The following is a 19563-nucleotide window of genomic DNA, read 5'->3' on the forward strand; positions in this document are numbered from 1 at the left end:
TCTGCTGAGGCATAGTTATTGCAAAAGCTGATCTCATTAACAATGATAAATAATGAAACGTACATATTTTTTTCACTCTTCTCCCCTCACAAAAAAACTTAAATGTATAGTGGAATGAGACTAGAAATTTTCCATGGACTGTAATCTCTGATACATAGAGCAAAGTTAAACAGTCTTTTGGTATCCATTATTTTAGGATTTCAGAGATCAAGTGTTTATCCTTGGTTTCTGGTTAAACGTCTCATCATCACTGTAATACACACCGTGATACATATAATTTTACTGAATATTTCCAACCTCTCCCAAAGGGAAAGTGTAGTGTAGGCAATAAATCTATATACTGTATGGCAATAAATCTATACCGTTACTCTGCTAATACTATAGTTCCCCTTCAGATTTAATGAGAATACTAGTACCAATACCTGACAATACCATAGTTCCCCTTCAGATTTAATGAGACAGCTTACAACTTGTAGTTCCCCCAGATTTAATACTTACTGCCAATACTGACAATAGTTCCGCTTCAGCTAATACTATATTCCCCTCAATTAATGAGACAGCTTACAAGTAACATGTTAGCCATCTGGGTCAACCACTACTTGTTGTTCTTCACATATTTTCTCTTGAAAAATGATAAGGTTTCCATAGCAGCCAATCGTCCAGCAGATCCCATTACACCACCACCTGTAAAATAATTGTTATTATATGAATTATAATACATGGTAAAATCACAGAACAAAGATATAAAAATTTACTGTTGAGATATGCATCAATGTCATTGTATGGTAAATACAAGGTGATCTTTGACCCTGGATGTGACACAAAGATAGAGACCCATCATAGGAACTTGCCTTGATGTGCTACAAAGATAGAGGCTCCTCACAGGAGCTTACCTGGATGTGCCACAAAGATAGAGGCCCCTCCAGGGAGCTTACCTGTATGTGCAACAGAGATAGAGGCCTCTCACAGGAGCTTACCTTGATGTGCTACAAAGATAGAGGCTCCTCACAGGAGCTTACTTGGATGTGCTACAAAGATAGAGGCCCCTCACAGGGGCTTACCTTGATGTGCTACAAAGATAGAGGCTCCTCACAGGAGCTTACCTGGATGTGCTACAAAGATAGAGGCCCTTCAAGGGAGCTTACATGTATGTGCAACAGAGATAGGGGCCCCTCACAGGAGCTTACCTGGATGTGCAACCGAGATAGGGGCCCCTCACAGGAGCTTACCTGGATGTGCCCCACTTCCACAAAGATAGAGGCCCCTCACGGGAGATTTGTAGTTACTCAGTCTGGTGGTTGGACGTGACATATATAGCTGATCCAAACCCATCGTTCCATGGAAGATGTTCTGTGCAAAGAAAAGGTACACAGGTATGTATCACTTCAGTTGTGTGTCACAGAAATAATACCAATGGTTACATTTCAGATAATACTGTATGCTTACATTACATTTCAGATAATACTGTATGCTTACATTACATTTCAAATAATACTGTATCCTTACATTACATTTCAGAAAATACTGTATCCTTACATTGCATTTCAGATAATACTGTATCCTTACATTGCATTTCAGATAATACTGTATCCTTACATTGCATTTCAGATAATACTGTATCCTTACATTACATTTCAGATAATACTGTATCCTTACATTACATTTCAGATAATACTGTATCCTTACATTACATTTCAGATAATACTGTATCCTTACATTACATTTCAGATAGGATACAAACATTTCAGATAATACTGTATCCTTACAAACATGTCAATAGGATACAAACTACTCAAAATGGTAAATAATAGACCAATAAATACATGTAATTCTAACATTATGGACAGGAACAATTTCTATGGAAATTAGACCCTATATCTGAAAACATACAGAACACAAAATATGGATCCCATACCAGTAATAAACAGTGTAAAGATATAATAGGAATCGAAAACCACAGGGAGAATTTGTAACAACCTTTTTTGTTCACACTGCTATTTTGTTTGTTATGTTGTCCAATAATACTTAAATGATAACAAAGTCATTATTTTGATCCAGTACATAGTGTTATTATCAATAAAGCAATCATTTGACTAAATCATTCTTTACAGTCGAATGTGTTGATTGCTATTTAAGAATTTTTAGTATTTTACCTGTCCTATACAAAAACACACCTGTATTCATCAAAGCACTTACCCCTCCAGTAAGGTTGAATGTTTTCTCCAGGTCAGGTGGGGTGAGAATGTCTCTACCAATTACACTCGCCTTAAACCCTGGGGCATATTGTTCTATGTCATCAAACACTGAAACAGAGAAATTTACATCATTGGCCTAAAATCAGAGAAATTTAAAGCATTAATCTAAATCCTTAGGATCATTAAATACTACAAAACAGAAAATTACACAGTGGCCTTAAACCCTCCAATTTTATCAAAAGTTAAAAAAAATCAAGGGGAGATAATTACCAACATTGCAGTATTCTTTTGCCCCTTTTGACCCCTCTCCCATGACTAATTTACTTCAGAATCTATAGTTCAGACTGCTACAGAATTTGTCCCATCTAGTTAAATTACTAGTATCATCAATTTTGTTATTAGCATTATCAATGTGTTCTTATTTTATCTAATGCCGTTAGATCATTATAAGAAATACTATGATAGCAGGTACTATCGTTTCCAACCGTACTTTGGAGGTTGCGGTTGAGGTAATGCAGAGATTGCAGTTAAAATGCTGAAATCGGAGGTAAGTCAGGGTTGCGGTTGACATAACGCATGTTTTGGGGGTTGCGGAAAAAGTAAAGTAAAAAAGTATTGTCAGTCAATTGTTGCGGTTGGGATAAAGTATTGTTGCGGTTGGGATAAAGCAAGTTTGTTTGATTGCGATTTTTATGAAATAAAGCATTGCACATAGTTTTGAATACACGAAATGAATGCGTATTCCCATTGCTTCACTCGGGTATTTTAACGATGGTGATATCACAACAAAGCTGCAAATTTTACTTTTCAAATGTGAAATAATGCATGTGTGTATAGTTTGAACACAGGTATATAAAATGTCACAGACAAGGTCACGGGTTAAAAAAGGGAATCTGTTATTTTTTTTCTTTCCATTTTAACGAACAATATTTGATTTAATACATGTGTGTTAAAAGACCAGTTTGATATTAAATACAGTCTTGTTTTCTGTACAAGTACAGATTCACACGACCTTGTAATTTTAACCCCTGGAAATACTATGACATTCCAGAGACGTCTTACATTATAACCCTTTCAGGAGTATACAAGTAATGGTGCAATTCGGAGTACCTTGCTTTATCATTCAACGACATGTTCCCGTGCCAGGTACCCATATGCTCCTCAACGTAGAAAAAAAAATAGAATTGTAGTGCTTTACCTTAGGTCACACCTGTATAAATATTTGTCGCAGATTCAAACTGACCTTATCATTCCAAAAGTAATGTCCAAGCTGACATAATATTCGTCCACATACCCACTGGATGATGGTGTTCAAAAACATATTAATACATGTCTGAAACTACACCATGTTTTAATTTAATGTTTTACAATAGCAAAAATTATTGAAAACACTTCTAAAACATCCCAAAATCATATGATAAGTTGACCATCATCCAAAACATTATAAATTTTATGTGACCAAAAACTGCAACCCCAAGATTTTACTTTATGCAACCGCAACCTCATTTACCAAAACTTCAATTTGCTTTTATGTGCAAACTTCAAGACAGAAATGTATGACATTCGGCTAGTTTGTTTTTAGTATATAACAATACTATTCGAAAGTGTTAAAATCAAATAATTCAACTAGAAACTCACTGAAATTTCGATTTGATTATTCACGAAGTATTTGGACTGCATGAAAACTTTCGATTACATTCCAAAGTAAATTTTAAATCTACAATGTCTGTTCCACCAAGTAGGCTACCTCATTTGTTGATTAATTCAGCAGAATTTCGTATTTTGACAACTTTGTGGACCTACCCTCTCAAATTCCTGCACTCTTCTGCTGTTAACTGCAACCTCCAAAGTATGGTTAGACACGGTTGGTACTACACAAACCAATTAAGTGGCATTAATTTATAAACAAGAGTACTAGATTTAGAAATTTAACTTCAGTTCTGTAGATTAATGTACCTGTATCAGCGTATCTGTTCCTGTTACCATCGTCCCACTCCTGACCGTCTGCTAAGTGGTAGGGTGTGTACTGGGTAAACAGCAGACAAACGTGGCAGCCAGGGGGCGCCATAGTAGGGTCCAGACTTGTAGGGATCACCATCTCAATCATCGGCCTGACAAACATATTGATGATATAACTTTAATATCATTCAGTATTGAAGCTCAGTGATATGTTACAGCACCTGTTCCTTCTGAGGATCAGTGTAAAATGTTATCTTTCTTACGTCACATACGCCAGCAGTAAAAAAACCTAGCTGTCTAACTCGCAACCAAGGAAAACTTAACTCACTAATCTGATGATGGTGGGCTAAAAATATAAATTGCATACTCACTTTCTAGAAAATTTGCCTGCCTGAGCATCCAGAAATCCTTCATGGATAAGATCAGAGTGTTCACAGTTGAGGTGTATGGTTGCCCGATGGTGGGGCATCACTTCATTTTTCCTAATATTGGGGTCAGCCACAAAGTTTGGTAATTCTTTTACGGCAACTGAAGAAATAATTGATTACTATTTTATTGTCATAAACATAACATAATTTTGTGACAAATTTAAACATACTTCAATAATGAAACATTTTATCCCTATCATATATAACTGCTGAAACAGTATTACCACAAGACCAAGTGATTAAGATGTTCCGATATACTGTCATGTTAGCCCCTCCACTACTGGGCCGGGAGTTTGAATCCCATCTGGGGCAGTTACCAGATAATGACTTCTGGTCGGTGGTTTCAGTCTGGTACTCTTCCTCAACCTCTTAAACCTTTTCTCAAATACCCCCTTGCTATTAAAGTGTACACGAAACGGAAAATGATATTTAGATATGTCATTCTGTTTGATCTTCTGACAAGAATGTTGAAAACTGCATCAAAATCAGCCGCTTCAGTACCGAGATCACGCCCTCCGAAGTGCTCGATTTTTACCTGTATATCGAATGCTAATCAGGGAATAGGCCACTCACGCTGATTTGGGGAATAACCGGATGGACGTCACAATGGACGAGGACAATGGCAGTGAGGTGTTTGGTAGTCGGGTTATAGCACAAAACGGGACGTACCTATATATATTCCTGAAATGGGGTTACAAGAATTTTACAAATATATATACAGTATGCAGTTATGTTGACGAATTAATTATATATATAATAGGAAATATTGCAACTGAAATCAGGCTAAATACATATGTAGATGAGCGGAAACATGTATAAGTTATTTATGTTTCTGGGTGTACCTTGTGTAAAAACATTTAACTAGAGATCGTATCTCTGTTTTACAGCTTACTAAATTATCAAACCTTGGGAATTTTCTTATTTTCATAATGTGATCTAAAAAGAGACGAATTCGAAAAATGATGGTCATATAATTATCCATTTGAATATGTTTCTGTATAAATAAAAATTCTCTCTAAGCCTATGGATTTCAACAGAAACATATATGTTTCTGATTTCAAGAACCAACATATAACGAAAAGAAAATGTTTTAAATGTATTTCTTAGTTCAATACACAAAGATATCATAGACATAAATTAGGAGGGGGAGTTAAAAAAAAAAAAATGGATATCCGAAATCTAGCAAATATCAGAAATATCAAAATTCTGACATTGAGCATTATATTTGCATTGTTCTTTCTCGACATGCCATTTGTTAATAATTTTGTAGTTTTTGTTATAAAAATACATTGACGTGTAACCAGAACATATATACAAGACCAATGTATAATGAGTCTTTCTGAAATATATATACTGTCCATCTAGTAATTGATACACTTGTTATATGTTATGTTGGAACGGTGTATTTTAATGTAAACCAGGAATTTTTAAGTGTAAACACTAACAAATATTACATTATACAACAATTACATGATGGTCCATAGTTAACTTACCTGTGATCTTACTTTTGACACCTGACGTGAGCTAATCAAAAAAGTGTGACAGGTCACTAAACACCTTTCTTACGTAATCTGGTTAGCCCCCTCATTAGTCTCGGTTGACCACGCGGTTTAGGTACTGCAGTATACAGGTTAGAGATAAACGCAGCACGACATCATCTGGACATTCGCTATTCGGAATTAATGTTCTGTTTTTGTTCTGTACTTGATATCTGCTACTTGGATTAGACTTGTCACATAGACATCGTCAGTCCCATTTTTTTCGTGTGACCCGTGCATGATTTATTTTTCAATTAAAGACACTAATGAATGAACTTGAGCGAAATATCAATAAGTCGTCGAGTGTACTGTATTATATGAAAGCTGAATGTATTTCGTCAAAAAACAAATAGATCGTTTTCAGATATAATGCAATTAGTAGATGCATTTACATATATGCAAAAAAATCTGTTTGGAATCATACCTTAATTCGTATTGGCAGGTTTTATAAAAAAAGTCAGAAATTTGTTAAGCAGGTTTGACCAGTAGACATTCAAAGACCCGAGTCGGGCTTTGGATAACATAATCAAGAATCCTTGATATAATATTCACATATATGTGGTTCCAACCACCGCAGATATACAACGTATGTGGATTATTATGAACATTTTATTGTGTATAATTATGCTGTAATCGCGTAGAGATGTTCATTTATCTAAGACAGGTACATCAATATACATGTATGCATGGTATATTATTAATAATAAATCCCTGTTTTCAAGCGTTTTTCAAACTCATATCTGTGATTAAGGATAATATTAGCCTCTCTATCTTATGCGAGTAGAATAGGTCCCGTTGTCCTCGTGACGTCACAGGTGACAGGTCCCGAATCGGGGTCAACGGCTTGGGACTTCAGGTGAAAAGTTCTAGAGAAAAGTCGCATTATCTCTAATACTGTAATCGCTATGAAACTCGTACTTTCTCGATTCTAAATTTTATCCAAAGACGCATTTATCAAGCCTTATATACCAAACCATTCCGTGTACACTTCAATAGGACTTTAAATCAATCAAACCAAAAACTTGCTGTTACATGGAGGCTCTGTATTGTAATGTAGGATCCAGAGATACATACCATTGATCTTAGTAACAGGTGAGGTGTAGTCTAGGTTTCTCAGTTCTGACATCATATCCTCTGGGAGATTACCCTGAAATCACAATCACATATAGTTACAGCTACACAATGAAGCAAAATGAACTCGGCCAATACATGGACCTACATTATTGATCAAAGTATATAAACTTCCAGTATAATGAATGAAATGTTAATGTAGAATTCATCTTCAGGTATTTCATAATATGCCTTAATATTTAAATTTATTTGTATTATAAAATTGTTTACTTTCTTTCTTATTTTGTAAAATATGAAAAAGCTTATTTTTGTAGTTTGCTGAAGCATTCATATATCAAACATTTGTTATACATGACACCTAATTACAATTAACTTATCACCATACATTTTGAAGATAATTTCAACTTCACCAATATTCACCTCTGGTAACAGATCTAGATATGTAACTTTTGGTGTAGCATTTGACAGAACAGCTTTGGCTTCAATGGCTGTTCCATCCTGTAACAACACTCCCTTTACAGTATCGTTGTCAGCTAAGATTTCTTGAACAGGCTGGAGGTGTGAACAAAATTATTTTCTCATTTTTACTTAATTCATTTTTAATGATGAAATGGCTGGTTGGAGATATAAGATTAGCTGTTGATCTTTTTATTTTCACTTTTTGGAGGGACAAACATTATTATGGCTAAATCAATGTATTAAAAAGCATGATCTGTACTATTTGTTATATAATGCAACAATTTCAGGGCACATGTATTTAATTTACAATGTTGAAGGAATGCTTCACATAACTGTACATATATAAGGATTAACAGGAAACACTCATCACAACATACATCACTTTCATCAATTAAAGTTTTAGAACTGCATGTGTACAATTTTGTACCAGTACTTGAGGACTTTAAGTAAATTAGTATAAACAATATTGTTCTCTACCAATGAGTAGATATCACAGATTACTTACTGCCTCGGTGAATATGCTGGCCCCTCTATCTACAGCACAGTTAGCGATGGACTGGGACACCGCACCCATACCGCCCTTCACAATACCCCACGCACCCTTCACTCCATCCAACTCCCCCATCACATGGTGCAGGAGTACATACCTACAAACACAACATTTCCAGAATACAGGAGTTTCGAGATACCAAACCAATGTGGATATGATTTTCCATCGAATAATTCTACTTTCCAGTAATTGTGACGCCACAAAAATCACCTCAAAATACGATGTCGCAACCACTGGAAGGTGCGACATATCAACGGTAAATCATAATTTACCATATTGTTTTGGTTTTGAGAAACCCCCGTATTACAAGAGGATAAGCCTCCACTGGCTACTTAGTATCAAGCTATCCCTAAACCATTTGACACGGATTATCACAATAAGGTTATTCTGATATGTCACATTAACTAAGGGATTTGTCTTTTCGCCCCCAAAACACAAAAGTTAACAAATCTCTAATTTCGATCTTAATTTTGGTCTTTTCGGGGCAAAAAGATGAAACGACAAAATGGCACAAATCAGCCACTGTAGAAATATCTCTGCTAGGTCAGACCTCTACTTACCCACTACCTGGTGTTTTAGGACTGATCATAGCTCCAATGACCGAGTCTGTCGCCAGAGTCGCCTTCAATGGCTCTGACTCAAACCATTTGTCCAATATCTGAAGTAAATATAGCATTATTATAAGCAGCAAACTATTTTATCAATTTTGAGGACTTGCTTTAATTCCATGTGCCTACATTGAACTATACCCAATATTCTATTCATTAAACAGGATTTAATTAAAGATTAATTCATTTACTTTGACTTCATTTTATCTTAAACAATTGAATTTGATATGAGTATTTACTATGTCTTTCTACATTTAACCCTCCACATCTGGGAAGCAGTGGCTAAGTGGTTAGGGTGTCTTCGTCTCTTTGGTGTGAGCTCAAAACTGTTTTTCACCTGATACTCTGGCCACTTTCCTTCGTCACCAAAACCTAGCATGTCTTTAAACGAAATGTAATGATAAAATTTTGTATACTACCTTTGTAGTTGGAGCTGTCATCAGTTCATAAAAGGCATCAGTCTCCTTCCCTAGGCCTTTTACTGTGATAAACAGATGGAGAACAATAGCTTTATATAGGGCTGGCATGACAATTAGTATCTATAAACATTGAAGATTATAAAAGTGGTAGTTTCTGCTCCTGCTTAGCGCTCAGCAAAAAAGGGAGTGGGACGACTGGTTCGCCCGTTGTCAGTATAATGTGACCGGGTGGGGTGTGTTGCTTGGTGTCTTCGGCGGCATGCTCCAGTGATATAGCACTATAAAAAGGGCAAAAGTTCCACTATACAAGAAGACACTACATGAATATACCGCAGTCTCCCGAAACACGCACCTCGCACAACATACACGCAACACACCGCATACATGGGAGGCCGTCCTTACATGACCATAGCTGTTAATAGGACGTTAATTAATCAAACAAACAAACAAACATGACAATTAGTATCTATAAACATTGAAGATTAACAAATGGAAGCATTGTACAGTTGAAACCATGACCTTTAGATCCTATAAGAATTACCAATGCTTCATCGAATGTTCCGTATCTTTATACATTCTAAATGTAAGATTGCTGCTTGAAGTTATATGCTTTTGTAAACATCAAATATTCAACTTCAGAGATGAACATTATCATTAATTTTGTACATAGAGAACTTTTTTAACCCTTTCTTTTTTACTCCTAGATAAATACACATTTCTCAAGCCAAATTAAAACACAGGTAAATGAGTTAAATCAACTCACGTTATCACTACTCACATTCAAACAGCAAAATATTGGTCTACCTTCTTAAAGATGGGATCAACTAACTCAAATACATGCAAGACTCGACTCACTAGACATACAATCATGTACAAATCAGCCATATAACATGCTAGGTTAGGATTAGTAGTAAGGGGATTATCACACTGTTTCAGCATACAAAACAATGCTTTTCATTTAATTAACTCAGTCTGATACTATATTTCATCATTCAAACAAGCACAATATCACACCAGCAGAGATGAAAAGAAATAATGTTGTAGGTTGTTCTGTTCTTACTGGGGGAAGTTGTACATTAAAACTGTTAAATTTTGTTGTACCTATGTCCATTCATGTAAAAAATGTTAAAATCATTCAAAACGAGCCAGGTAAGTTATGCTTACTCCATGCACACTTATGTGTATACCAGGCAGGTATGTTGTATACAATGACAAAACCTTAATACAAACATGACATCAGCAAATCATGCATCAACCAAAGATTACCTTCATTTGTGGCCTAGGAACAAATGGTAAAACAACATTAGGGATATACAATGGTGTATTCAAAATGTAGGAAGGATACATTTTTGGAAAAGATTACAAGGTTATCTCCCATTCTCTGCACAATAACACAACTGTTAAGCAATCATTATCTCTTCTACCATGTACAAAGTTAAGAATATTTATATACCACCGCAAATTTATCTGCCATGTATTACTAATTCAATAACTGCTAAGTTATCTCCCTGCCATATACCTCTACACAACTACACAATTATCCCCCTTACTATGTGCCACCAATGTAAATTAATATTTTCTGCTATAACCCACTACATGTACATAAGTAAAAAGTAAAACAAAGGGAACTAACTCTAGATCCGAATTACCACTCATAGTTTCCTTCCATACCAGGAACCACTATAAATGTTGACAATACTAGATCTCCTACTGTACCAGTTGGATGTCCCTGCTATACTGATCACTACATGATGATAAGTGTATCTTCTATACCTAGCACTACTAATGTGTGTCATACAAATTAACTGTATGTCAGTTATTTCCCTGTCTTACATAAAGCATTAAAATACAAACCAATTTATTACTATTGACCTAATGCTTACCTTGATAAACTGGATAACCATACATCACTATATCACACACTTACATGACTTGAGGAGAGTTAATATAGCAGGCAGACTTTTTAGTTGCTCTCGGATTGTAGGCGCCATAACATTTGGCAGGCTGACCGGGGCATTGTCCATTAGAGGTTCAATGGCCGAAACAATATGTTCTAGCTGTTTCTCATATTCAATCCAATTCTACAACAGAGCAACACAACTATTGTGAAAAAGTCTATATACATCAGGTTGAAATTGTTTGACCTAATGACTTCTTTTTGATGTTTCTTCTTAATTTTCAATCACTGATTGTTATTTAATTGCTATAAAGTGGTATGTATACCTTGGCATCTTTCTGGGAGAACTGTGCGATAGACTCTGCTGTCTTTTGACTGTCTCTATGAAGAAGGAGTGACCTTGCTTTTCCGTCCCTACCCCCAGGGTTTAGGAGAGGTGTGTACGAGCTGGGATCACGCAAATAAACCTCTAGACCATACTTCTGTATAACCAAGTCATGACAAAATATTTGAACATCTAAAGTGAAAATATACTGTGTATATAGTACATATAAATTATAGATTCAATAATACTAGTCTGACCATTATATATATATCACTCTATTTGAGTTACTACATGTAAGTAATTGTTTTCGCACTCACAGAGAAAAACAGCATTATTAAAAGTACCCCAAAAAATTTCTAGGATTTTTTTATTTTCTTTTTTACTTGCTTTATTTTCATAATTGAAATCTTATTATTATAAATATCATCTGCAAATTTTAGCCATATATATATTACCCGTCATCAATAAATATAATATATGTCAACGAAACATGATATTAAGTAATGTCTGCCTTGTTTCGTTTTAGTCAATATATTTACAGATGTTTTATTGTTGGCTTCAAATACAAATTTACTATTTATTACAGTTCTACTGTTTTAAGTTGATTGGAAATTATTGATATATCTAACCTTTAGTTCCAGATCTTGTACGATCTTTGGTCTCAGAAGACTCAATACATAAGATGCCCTTGAAAACTTAAAACCTGTGATAACAATAATAACAAACTGATAAGAGCTAGAGTATAAATTATAGTAGTAGCCTTATTGCAGTCTTTTTTCTCACTAGATATGGTTCATTAAACTATTATTGCACTAATTTTATTTTCTGTATCGCTATAAAGCATGATTATGGAGATTCAGTGAAATCAGCGTTGTCCTAACCTGTTTACATTAATAAATGCTAGATATGAGTTCGGTGAGTCTATCAATAGCTCTGCTAATATATCCTACAATTTACCTGGAATGATCTCCTCCGTGACAGCGGCACCCCCTATCACATGTCTTCTTTCCACAACACACACATTGAGCCCTGCCTCCTGTAGGTACGCTGCCTAGTATATAAAAATGAATTATATAATACATTTAGTTGTTAAATAAGAATGCTCTTACACTGTAAACCAACTTAAATCTATTTTGCAGGTGACAAGAAAACATGAAAATAAATTTGTGCAAACACAGCTAAACTATAGAACCTTATACGTCTACTCTAGATCACAAAATTAAATGTCTGTGACAAAGACCTTCATCATATAAAAAGGCAAAAATAAGATATATACTGTTTTAATACTGTACAATATACACGGGGAGTAACTCAATTGCAAACACGAAAAATATGTATCCAACAAGGCATGCGCACAACCAAGGATTTATAAGTAAGAAGGATTCGTGACTGTCCCTTTACATTACTAAACACCACGCGAGACGCCTATGAACCGGGAATACAAACCGTTTTTCTCAACAAATACTTGTCTTATCGAGTCAAACGAAACACCAATGTAAAGTTTATTAAATTTCACAACATTTATAACTTATTTTAAGGACGGAAGATTTAAAGGCTATGTCTTAAACTTTCGTTAAAAAATACGACAGCTCATGAAATGACGGCCCGCTTCAGAAAGTAAGACGGTAACCCTCGCACCCGCAAGCTACATCAAAGGCTGCGCCGGCGGATATCAAAGGAAAATCAGCCGTCGCCCAACGTCACGGTCAGTGCACAAACACAAAAGCTCCTGTCTTGTACTCCCCCAAAACCCAGTGTGACTTATCCTTCTCATATACGTCCTTGGCACAACACATGAACTATTTATTTTAAAATTAAGTATGAGCAATCACAAATTGATGATAAATGATTTGAAAAACAGAAAGTGAAAAAAAGTCAAAATTCATTTATACTTACAGACACCAATCCATTATGTCCTGCCAAAGAAATGAAACAATTTCAAGAAAATTATTTTACTATTATTGCATTGATTTGACCATTTCAAACATTATGTTATATGCATTTCTACAATGTACATTAAGATGTAAAAATATTATTTTGGAATAATGTTTTATGATGAGGCTGTACATACCGGGATTGCATTAGTCCGCTAAACTTACCTATCTATTTTTTTATCTTTTTTTTTTTATCTTTTTATTTTTATTTTTAAAATTACAAAAAAAAAATCAATAAATAAATAAAAAATTATAGACTTGCAAATTTAGCGGACTAAGATTGGATATGCGTGTATCAGTGTATAAAATCTAAAAGTGAATTTAAAAACCAAATCATGTATTCATCATTAAAATAATTAACAATTGATTATAATGGGTTTCGTTTTAGTTATGAGACATTTGTTCAGTCTGTTATCCATGGACGTTATGTTTACCTGCTCCGACTATGACGACATCATATTTGGATTTCAGTTCACTTTTACTTTGAGTTGCTGATGCTGTGGCGTACTTGTTGTGCGATTGACGACAGTTGTAGCTCAGATCGTTATATAATTTACAAAAAGTCCCACTTAATCTCGCTCTTAATGCCATTGTCGAAACCATTCAGAATTAAAACGAGCAGGAAACCCTAGCAGACACTTCAAGTGCAAATAAAGGAACACCTGCAGTTTACAACTAGCTTTCCTCGCTGACAGCCGCCATTTTTCGGTCATGTGACTTTTTATGATTTCGTTGAGGGGCTGTATCAAAAAGAAACTTGAAAAAATGTATTATTCATTTATTGACAAAATCTAAAAAAAATCACTTTTGATGTAAAATTCATACTTATTTTGAATATAGAAATTATGTTAAATTGGCACAATTTACTGAAAATTTAAAAGCATAAAATCCGGATATCGCAGTGGATTGCGTGTGGATATTAGTTTCGAACGCGAATCATGTGATACGTCAAACTTCCGTTAAAAGAAAATGGAGAGAAAGCTGCTACCTCTTGTCGCCGTCACGGGCTTTTGGGCTGTTGTGGGAATTGTTTTCCCGATATTGGCCCAATTTTTCATGAAAGGATCACCAAATAAGGGGTATGTATGCATCGACTTCATTGTGGTTTTGTAGGTCTGCAGGGCCGTTGAATCTTGAGTTGGCATATGATCTTGACGTGATTTCTGATATTGACAACAGAGGAATGTCCTACACGTACTATCTTGGTACACTAACTGTGTCGGAAGGTTGTCGTAAGTGTGTAATATCATTCAAATATACTGAAACATCAATGTATCATATCGGTTTGCTTCCGAATAAAGATAAACGAGGGGGGGGGGGGGCGGGTGGTATTTTCATACTATCCGGCATATTTGTTTTTATTACTTAAAATTCACAGCTGGGAAAGTATGAAACTGACTAGACTCGTTTATGAGATTTATGTAAATAATACCCTATATATTTAGAAAATCAGGTACTATTTACATTCAAACTCATTAAGGATTTTATCATAGAATAATATATAAGTCGACAAGTAGCTATAAGTATATAATATATATATATACACACATGTAGTTGTCACATTAAAATTAATGATGATATTCCGATACGCGGATTCACATAGTTTGCAAACAAAATTTCTTTCATAACCTGATGAAGTTAAAAGATAGTGACATCAATGCTTATGATTAATTTTTCAGACTACTTGATAATATAAAACACGTTTAAACATACGATTCCATTGATTTTCCAATGGATTATTTTTTATAAATCGAAACACAACATTGACATCTCTATTTTGACATCATGATTAAGTCGGGTTTCCACCCCATTCTCGGATTTTTTCTTCATAGTATATGAAGAAAAAGGATTTCTTCATAGTATATGAAGAAAAAGGATCTGCCAATCAGAAAGTCAGATATAGTATGAAAACACATAAAAATTAATAATTTTATAATGAACTTAATAATGCCGTTTAAAACAAAATTATATCTGGTATTTAATCATTGATATTTATTTGTAAACCAATAACAAAGAGGAAATTAATAATCATAAATCATCATTAATGATTTTTATTCTGAAACAAAATGTTAAAGATGCTCCACTGGCGATAGAGCATAAATAATATTCATCATTTGAACAATAATTGGTGATTAATCGTGTATATATATATATATGCCTAATTAACACAAAATATAATATAAAATAATTTATTTTGTCTTTGGTGTATGCACAATTAGCACTTCATTTCATATTAAGATATGATAGCAGATGCCACAGAATATTTTCGGGATGCAATTAATTATTTTTGATATTTTTATCTTGATGTAAAATTAGAAGCTCAAACTTTTCAATGGTGGTAATGGTGTAAAGTAAGTAACTTTTGTAACCAAAGAAAAACACTAAATCGTCTGCTCCTGTTTTGGATTGTGAACAAATATCATTTGTCAGCGGTGGAGCATCTTTAAAGGCCCACTTCCTTTCCGGAGCAAAATATAAGTTTTTTAAAAACTGTAAAAACATCAATTACATCAGATAATATATACCAATGGACTAAAATGAGGTTACAACACCAAATATGTGCAAGATTTCCTTCGTAATATATGAAAACAGTGGAGAGTAATCTGTTTTGTTGTCTGGCGCAGTGATAGTCAACTAGGTACGCACATGAGTATCTAGGACGACGACGGGTACTACCGCATGGTATATAGGAACTGAAAATTAACTTTTCATTTATTTTAAGGAAATTGATCAGAATCTGATGATGAATGTAGAATTAACAGTAAGTTCATACATGTAACTTTCGTGACTCTACAAAATATCAATCTCGTTTTACATTCCCATTTTAAAAATTTAAAGCTGTTTCGGAAAAGCAGTGGGCCTTGACAATGTCTGTATAATATATAAAACAATTCCACATTGTATTCAGTAACACCTTTTTACTGTGGCTGATTTGTGCCTTTTTATCTTTTCACCCCAAAAATATGAAAATTAACCATTTCTGTATCTTGTGTTTTCGAGGCAAAAAGACGAAAAATAAAAGAGGATAAGACGAAATTGATGTATGCTACTAAGTGCCATATCTTATCTTTTCGTCTTAAAAATCTCATCTCAGGATTTCTTAATTTTCCTGAAAAGACGATTTTAAAGGCGAAAAAATGAGAATTAAAGGCTATGATTAGCATGCATAACTTTCGTCTTTGTGTTTGAGTTTTTGTCTTGTTGGCCCAAAGAGACAAAATTTAAGGTTTGTTAATTTTTCTACTTTTCGGGATGAAAAGACGAGAATGAAGATATTTAATTTTGGTCTTTTTTGGCACGAAAAGACGAAAATGGCTCAAATCAGCCATCATACTTTTTCCCAGATTTACAATATTTATGTTATCTCATATTGTTTCCCTAGAACAATAAATGAGTAATAAGACAAACACACCAGAGTAAGCTGACATCATTGATAACTTTGACGTCTTTGAAGAGCCTGTGAGGTTATAGCATGTATCTATATTATATATAATACTTTCAATCTGTTTCAGATATAATATTTGTTTTTCGTTTTTACAGGATTGTCCAGTTGATGCTTATGATGACAGCGGCATGCTGCTATTTATTGTAAGTAATTTAAGATAAAAATCAATTCATAGATATAACTCCATTGTTAGTTATATTAGTTCAGTTTTGTAAATTAGTTTTACTTTGTTAAACATCCAGGGTCAATGTGTATATTTATAACAATATGTTGTGTGATGAAACATTCTATATCGGTTTTGATCAACTGATTGTCTTATTCTTACTCAGTTTCTGCAGTGCTGGGCCTGTATCTTTTGAATTGGAAAAATACTGCATTTCATCTTTCTTTACACATGTATAATTTACAGAAATTTTCTTTTTTGGGAAGATATATACATGTACATAAAATTGAGAAAATACAACAAATCTCTAGGGAAAGGACCTTCATTAAATTCCAACTTCAAAGTATCTGTTACCACTAAAATAAGACTGGTTATAATCACAGGCATAATACAAGATATGACCAAGAAATGCTGTAACTAAATAAAAGCAGTACAATTAAACAAATATACCTGGGAAGTTCATAGACTGACTGGGAAACAATTTCAATTTTGTAAATATCTATTTTCAGCTGGCTTTGTGCATTCCTCTTCCAACTGAATCCCCTTCTGGGGCCTGATCTGGATACAGGCCTGATACGAGTGATGATGTATGAGTGGAGAGACCTAGAGCCAAACACACCATGATAGGGGTCAAATAAACGTAATACTCTCTATTTCTATTACTTGTACCATCTAACCAGTATTTGTATATTACAGAGTTAGCTGCCCTTGGGGGTAGGTATTGATTGGGACATCGTTTGTTCATAATAAAGTAATGTCATACTTTTCAGAGTCACAATGAATGCCTTCCTTAAAGGGAGATAACTCTGAAATATGCAAAGACAGAATAGGGCAAAGTACAATCAATTCATTCTCTAAAATATAGAACACTGACTTGATTCAGTACCATTTTGGTGTGTTTGTAGATAGATGATTATGGAAGATAGTATAGTGTTATGATGAAATAAATATATAGATTCTTGAAAAGACGATAATAAGATGCAATACAGAAAACAAAACCATACTTTGAATACTTGTTTCATAGTACTTTGTGTGTATAATACTTGCACTGATATAAGAATATTTAAACTTATAAACAGGATCATAGAAAACGATGATAAGATTTCTACTTCAACTTGTAAGAAATGCTAGACACAGTATATGAAGACATATTTAACATTAAACTTATATGCACTTTTTTCTATTGTAGACATGCTAGTCTTTCCGGTAAATCATTCCCATCAGTCAAAGACTTGAGTGCTGGAGTTCATTGAAGTGGACGTTCACAGACATTTGTTGTAGCTCATGACGACAAACCAATCGTTAATTAGACTTTTATTATTTAACCAAGATGCATGTTATTGTGATATTTGATTTACGTTTTTGGTAAAATTCTTTAAAATAACTTAGAAATACACATAGAAATGTTTCCATTTGATGTGCTCGTGAAAATCATGAACAAATTTAAATGTCAAATTTAGCTTAAGTTGGTTCAATTGTCAGATATCATGTGAAGCTGTATTTAGGATGGGTATTTAGCGGATGGGGTTGGGATGGCATCATGGGGTTGTTTTCACATAGTTCACCATACATTCAGTGTAGACATTTCGAAGAACAAACATGGGTGATTGTTTTGGGGAGTAAATGAGGGATAAATTATTGAAATGATTTATATGATTATTGTTATTTTGTGTTACATGTGGTATTATTTTGTTGATATCTATATTTGTGATAAAGTGTGAGAGAGTTGTATCAGTCCCCTAATGTTAGATTGTAGTTCATGATTTGGTATCTTACATCGATGTCACGTAATGTAGGATTATTGAAGGTTATATCCAAAGCAGGGTATTCCTCATTTAAGTCGGGCAGAATAATTTTTCAAATAATTTCATGTGTCCTTGTTAAGGTTAAAAAATCAAATTTCAGGCATAGAGCATGAATTCTAACACTGTCCCGGAAAATGTTCAAATAGTGCATTAAGTGTAAAGAAATGTTAACTAAGTGTAAATAAACTGATCAGTGTCCACTTTTAAAAGTAACCAGGAAAGTTTTAACATCAATTTAGCTAAGGTATGTTTGTATTTGAGAAAAAAAAATCATGATTTATGCTTGTTTTGTAATACTTCCAATCTAAATGTATTGAAAACTTAGAATACTGTTATTACTTTCTTTATAATGTTACAGTGTATTATATGTATAAAAATAAAGAAATAAACTCCACGAATATGAGCATTATTTTATAATTAAGTGACCAAGGGCGGTAACTCTGACATACTTTACTGCAAAATCACTTTGATCAAAGGGCAATAACTCGTCAGTAGTTCGTGGTTTGGCCGCAGAGATATGAGAATATATTTGGACTAGCGACATTTTAGGGGTTTAGTTAAAAAAACCTGTAAAAATCGTACTGTACATGGTATCTCAAAGTTGTGAATAATTATTTTGAAAGGAAAATATAGATCTTTCCAACACTAGTATCATTTTGTCATACCCACTTGAAATAGCTTTTACACCATATTGAGCATTATTGTTATGTGTGTGTGACATGTTTAAAACGTGTTTGATTATCTCTCATGCACAATCGCAATGTGGC

At 34.1% G+C, this 19563-nt stretch overlaps 2 protein-coding genes across 4 annotated transcripts; one reads left to right on the top strand and one right to left on the bottom strand.

The window, feature by feature from the left end:
* Positions 1-421: 421 nt before the first annotated feature.
* Positions 422-14085, bottom strand: LOC138334723 (pyridine nucleotide-disulfide oxidoreductase domain-containing protein 2-like). Of its 3 annotated transcripts, XM_069283411.1 has the most exons (17): positions 13818-14085; positions 13346-13365; positions 12407-12500; positions 12079-12152; positions 11451-11606; positions 11155-11308; positions 9228-9289; positions 8761-8858; positions 8156-8297; positions 7612-7743; positions 7195-7267; positions 4526-4682; positions 4152-4306; positions 2197-2303; positions 1230-1350; positions 549-684; positions 422-450 (listed from the first exon to the last, which is right to left on the bottom strand). In XM_069283411.1, exons 1-16 carry the CDS (start codon positions 13984-13986, stop codon positions 596-598), a joined length of 1803 nt encoding a protein of 600 aa, XP_069139512.1. In that variant the 5' UTR covers positions 13987-14085; the 3' UTR covers positions 422-450; positions 549-595. The 3 variants fall into 3 exon arrangements, with proteins under 3 accessions (XP_069139512.1, XP_069139514.1, XP_069139513.1); XM_069283413.1 differs by lacking the exon at positions 7612-7743; XM_069283412.1 differs by lacking the exon at positions 422-450 and having other exon boundaries at positions 573-684; positions 1188-1350.
* Positions 14086-14316: 231 nt separating this feature from the next.
* LOC138334726 (V-type proton ATPase subunit e-like) lies at positions 14317-19194 on the top strand. Its single transcript, XM_069283415.1, has 4 exons — positions 14317-14462; positions 16924-16971; positions 17501-17631; positions 18181-19194. Exons 1-3 carry the CDS (start codon positions 14353-14355, stop codon positions 17613-17615), a joined length of 273 nt encoding a protein of 90 aa, XP_069139516.1. The 5' UTR covers positions 14317-14352; the 3' UTR covers positions 17616-17631; positions 18181-19194.
* The last annotated feature ends 369 nt before the right edge of the window (positions 19195-19563 follow it).

This window comes from Argopecten irradians, chromosome 11, assembly GCF_041381155.1.
Source record: "Argopecten irradians isolate NY chromosome 11, Ai_NY, whole genome shotgun sequence".
In the NCBI taxonomy this organism is placed as follows: domain Eukaryota; kingdom Metazoa; phylum Mollusca; class Bivalvia; order Pectinida; family Pectinidae; genus Argopecten; species Argopecten irradians.

Coding starts and splice junctions, on each gene's coding strand:
- LOC138334723 (XM_069283411.1), bottom strand. CDS start 13,986: ATGGTTTCGACAATGGCATTAAGAGCGAGATTAAGTGGGACTTTTTGT. Junction 11,309..11,450: donor TCTCCCAGAAAGATGCCAAG/GTATACATACCA, acceptor GCTCTGTTGTAG/AATTGGATTGAATATGAGAA. Junction 8,298..8,760: donor CCTAAAACACCAGGTAGTGG/GTAAGTAGAGGT, acceptor TTGTGTTTGTAG/GTATGTACTCCTGCACCATG.
- LOC138334726 (XM_069283415.1), top strand. CDS start 14,353: ATGGAGAGAAAGCTGCTACCTCTTGTCGCCGTCACGGGCTTTTGGGCT. Junction 14,463..16,923: donor AAAGGATCACCAAATAAGGG/GTATGTATGCAT, acceptor TCGTTTTTACAG/GATTGTCCAGTTGATGCTTA. Junction 16,972..17,500: donor GCGGCATGCTGCTATTTATT/GTAAGTAATTTA, acceptor ATCTATTTTCAG/CTGGCTTTGTGCATTCCTCT.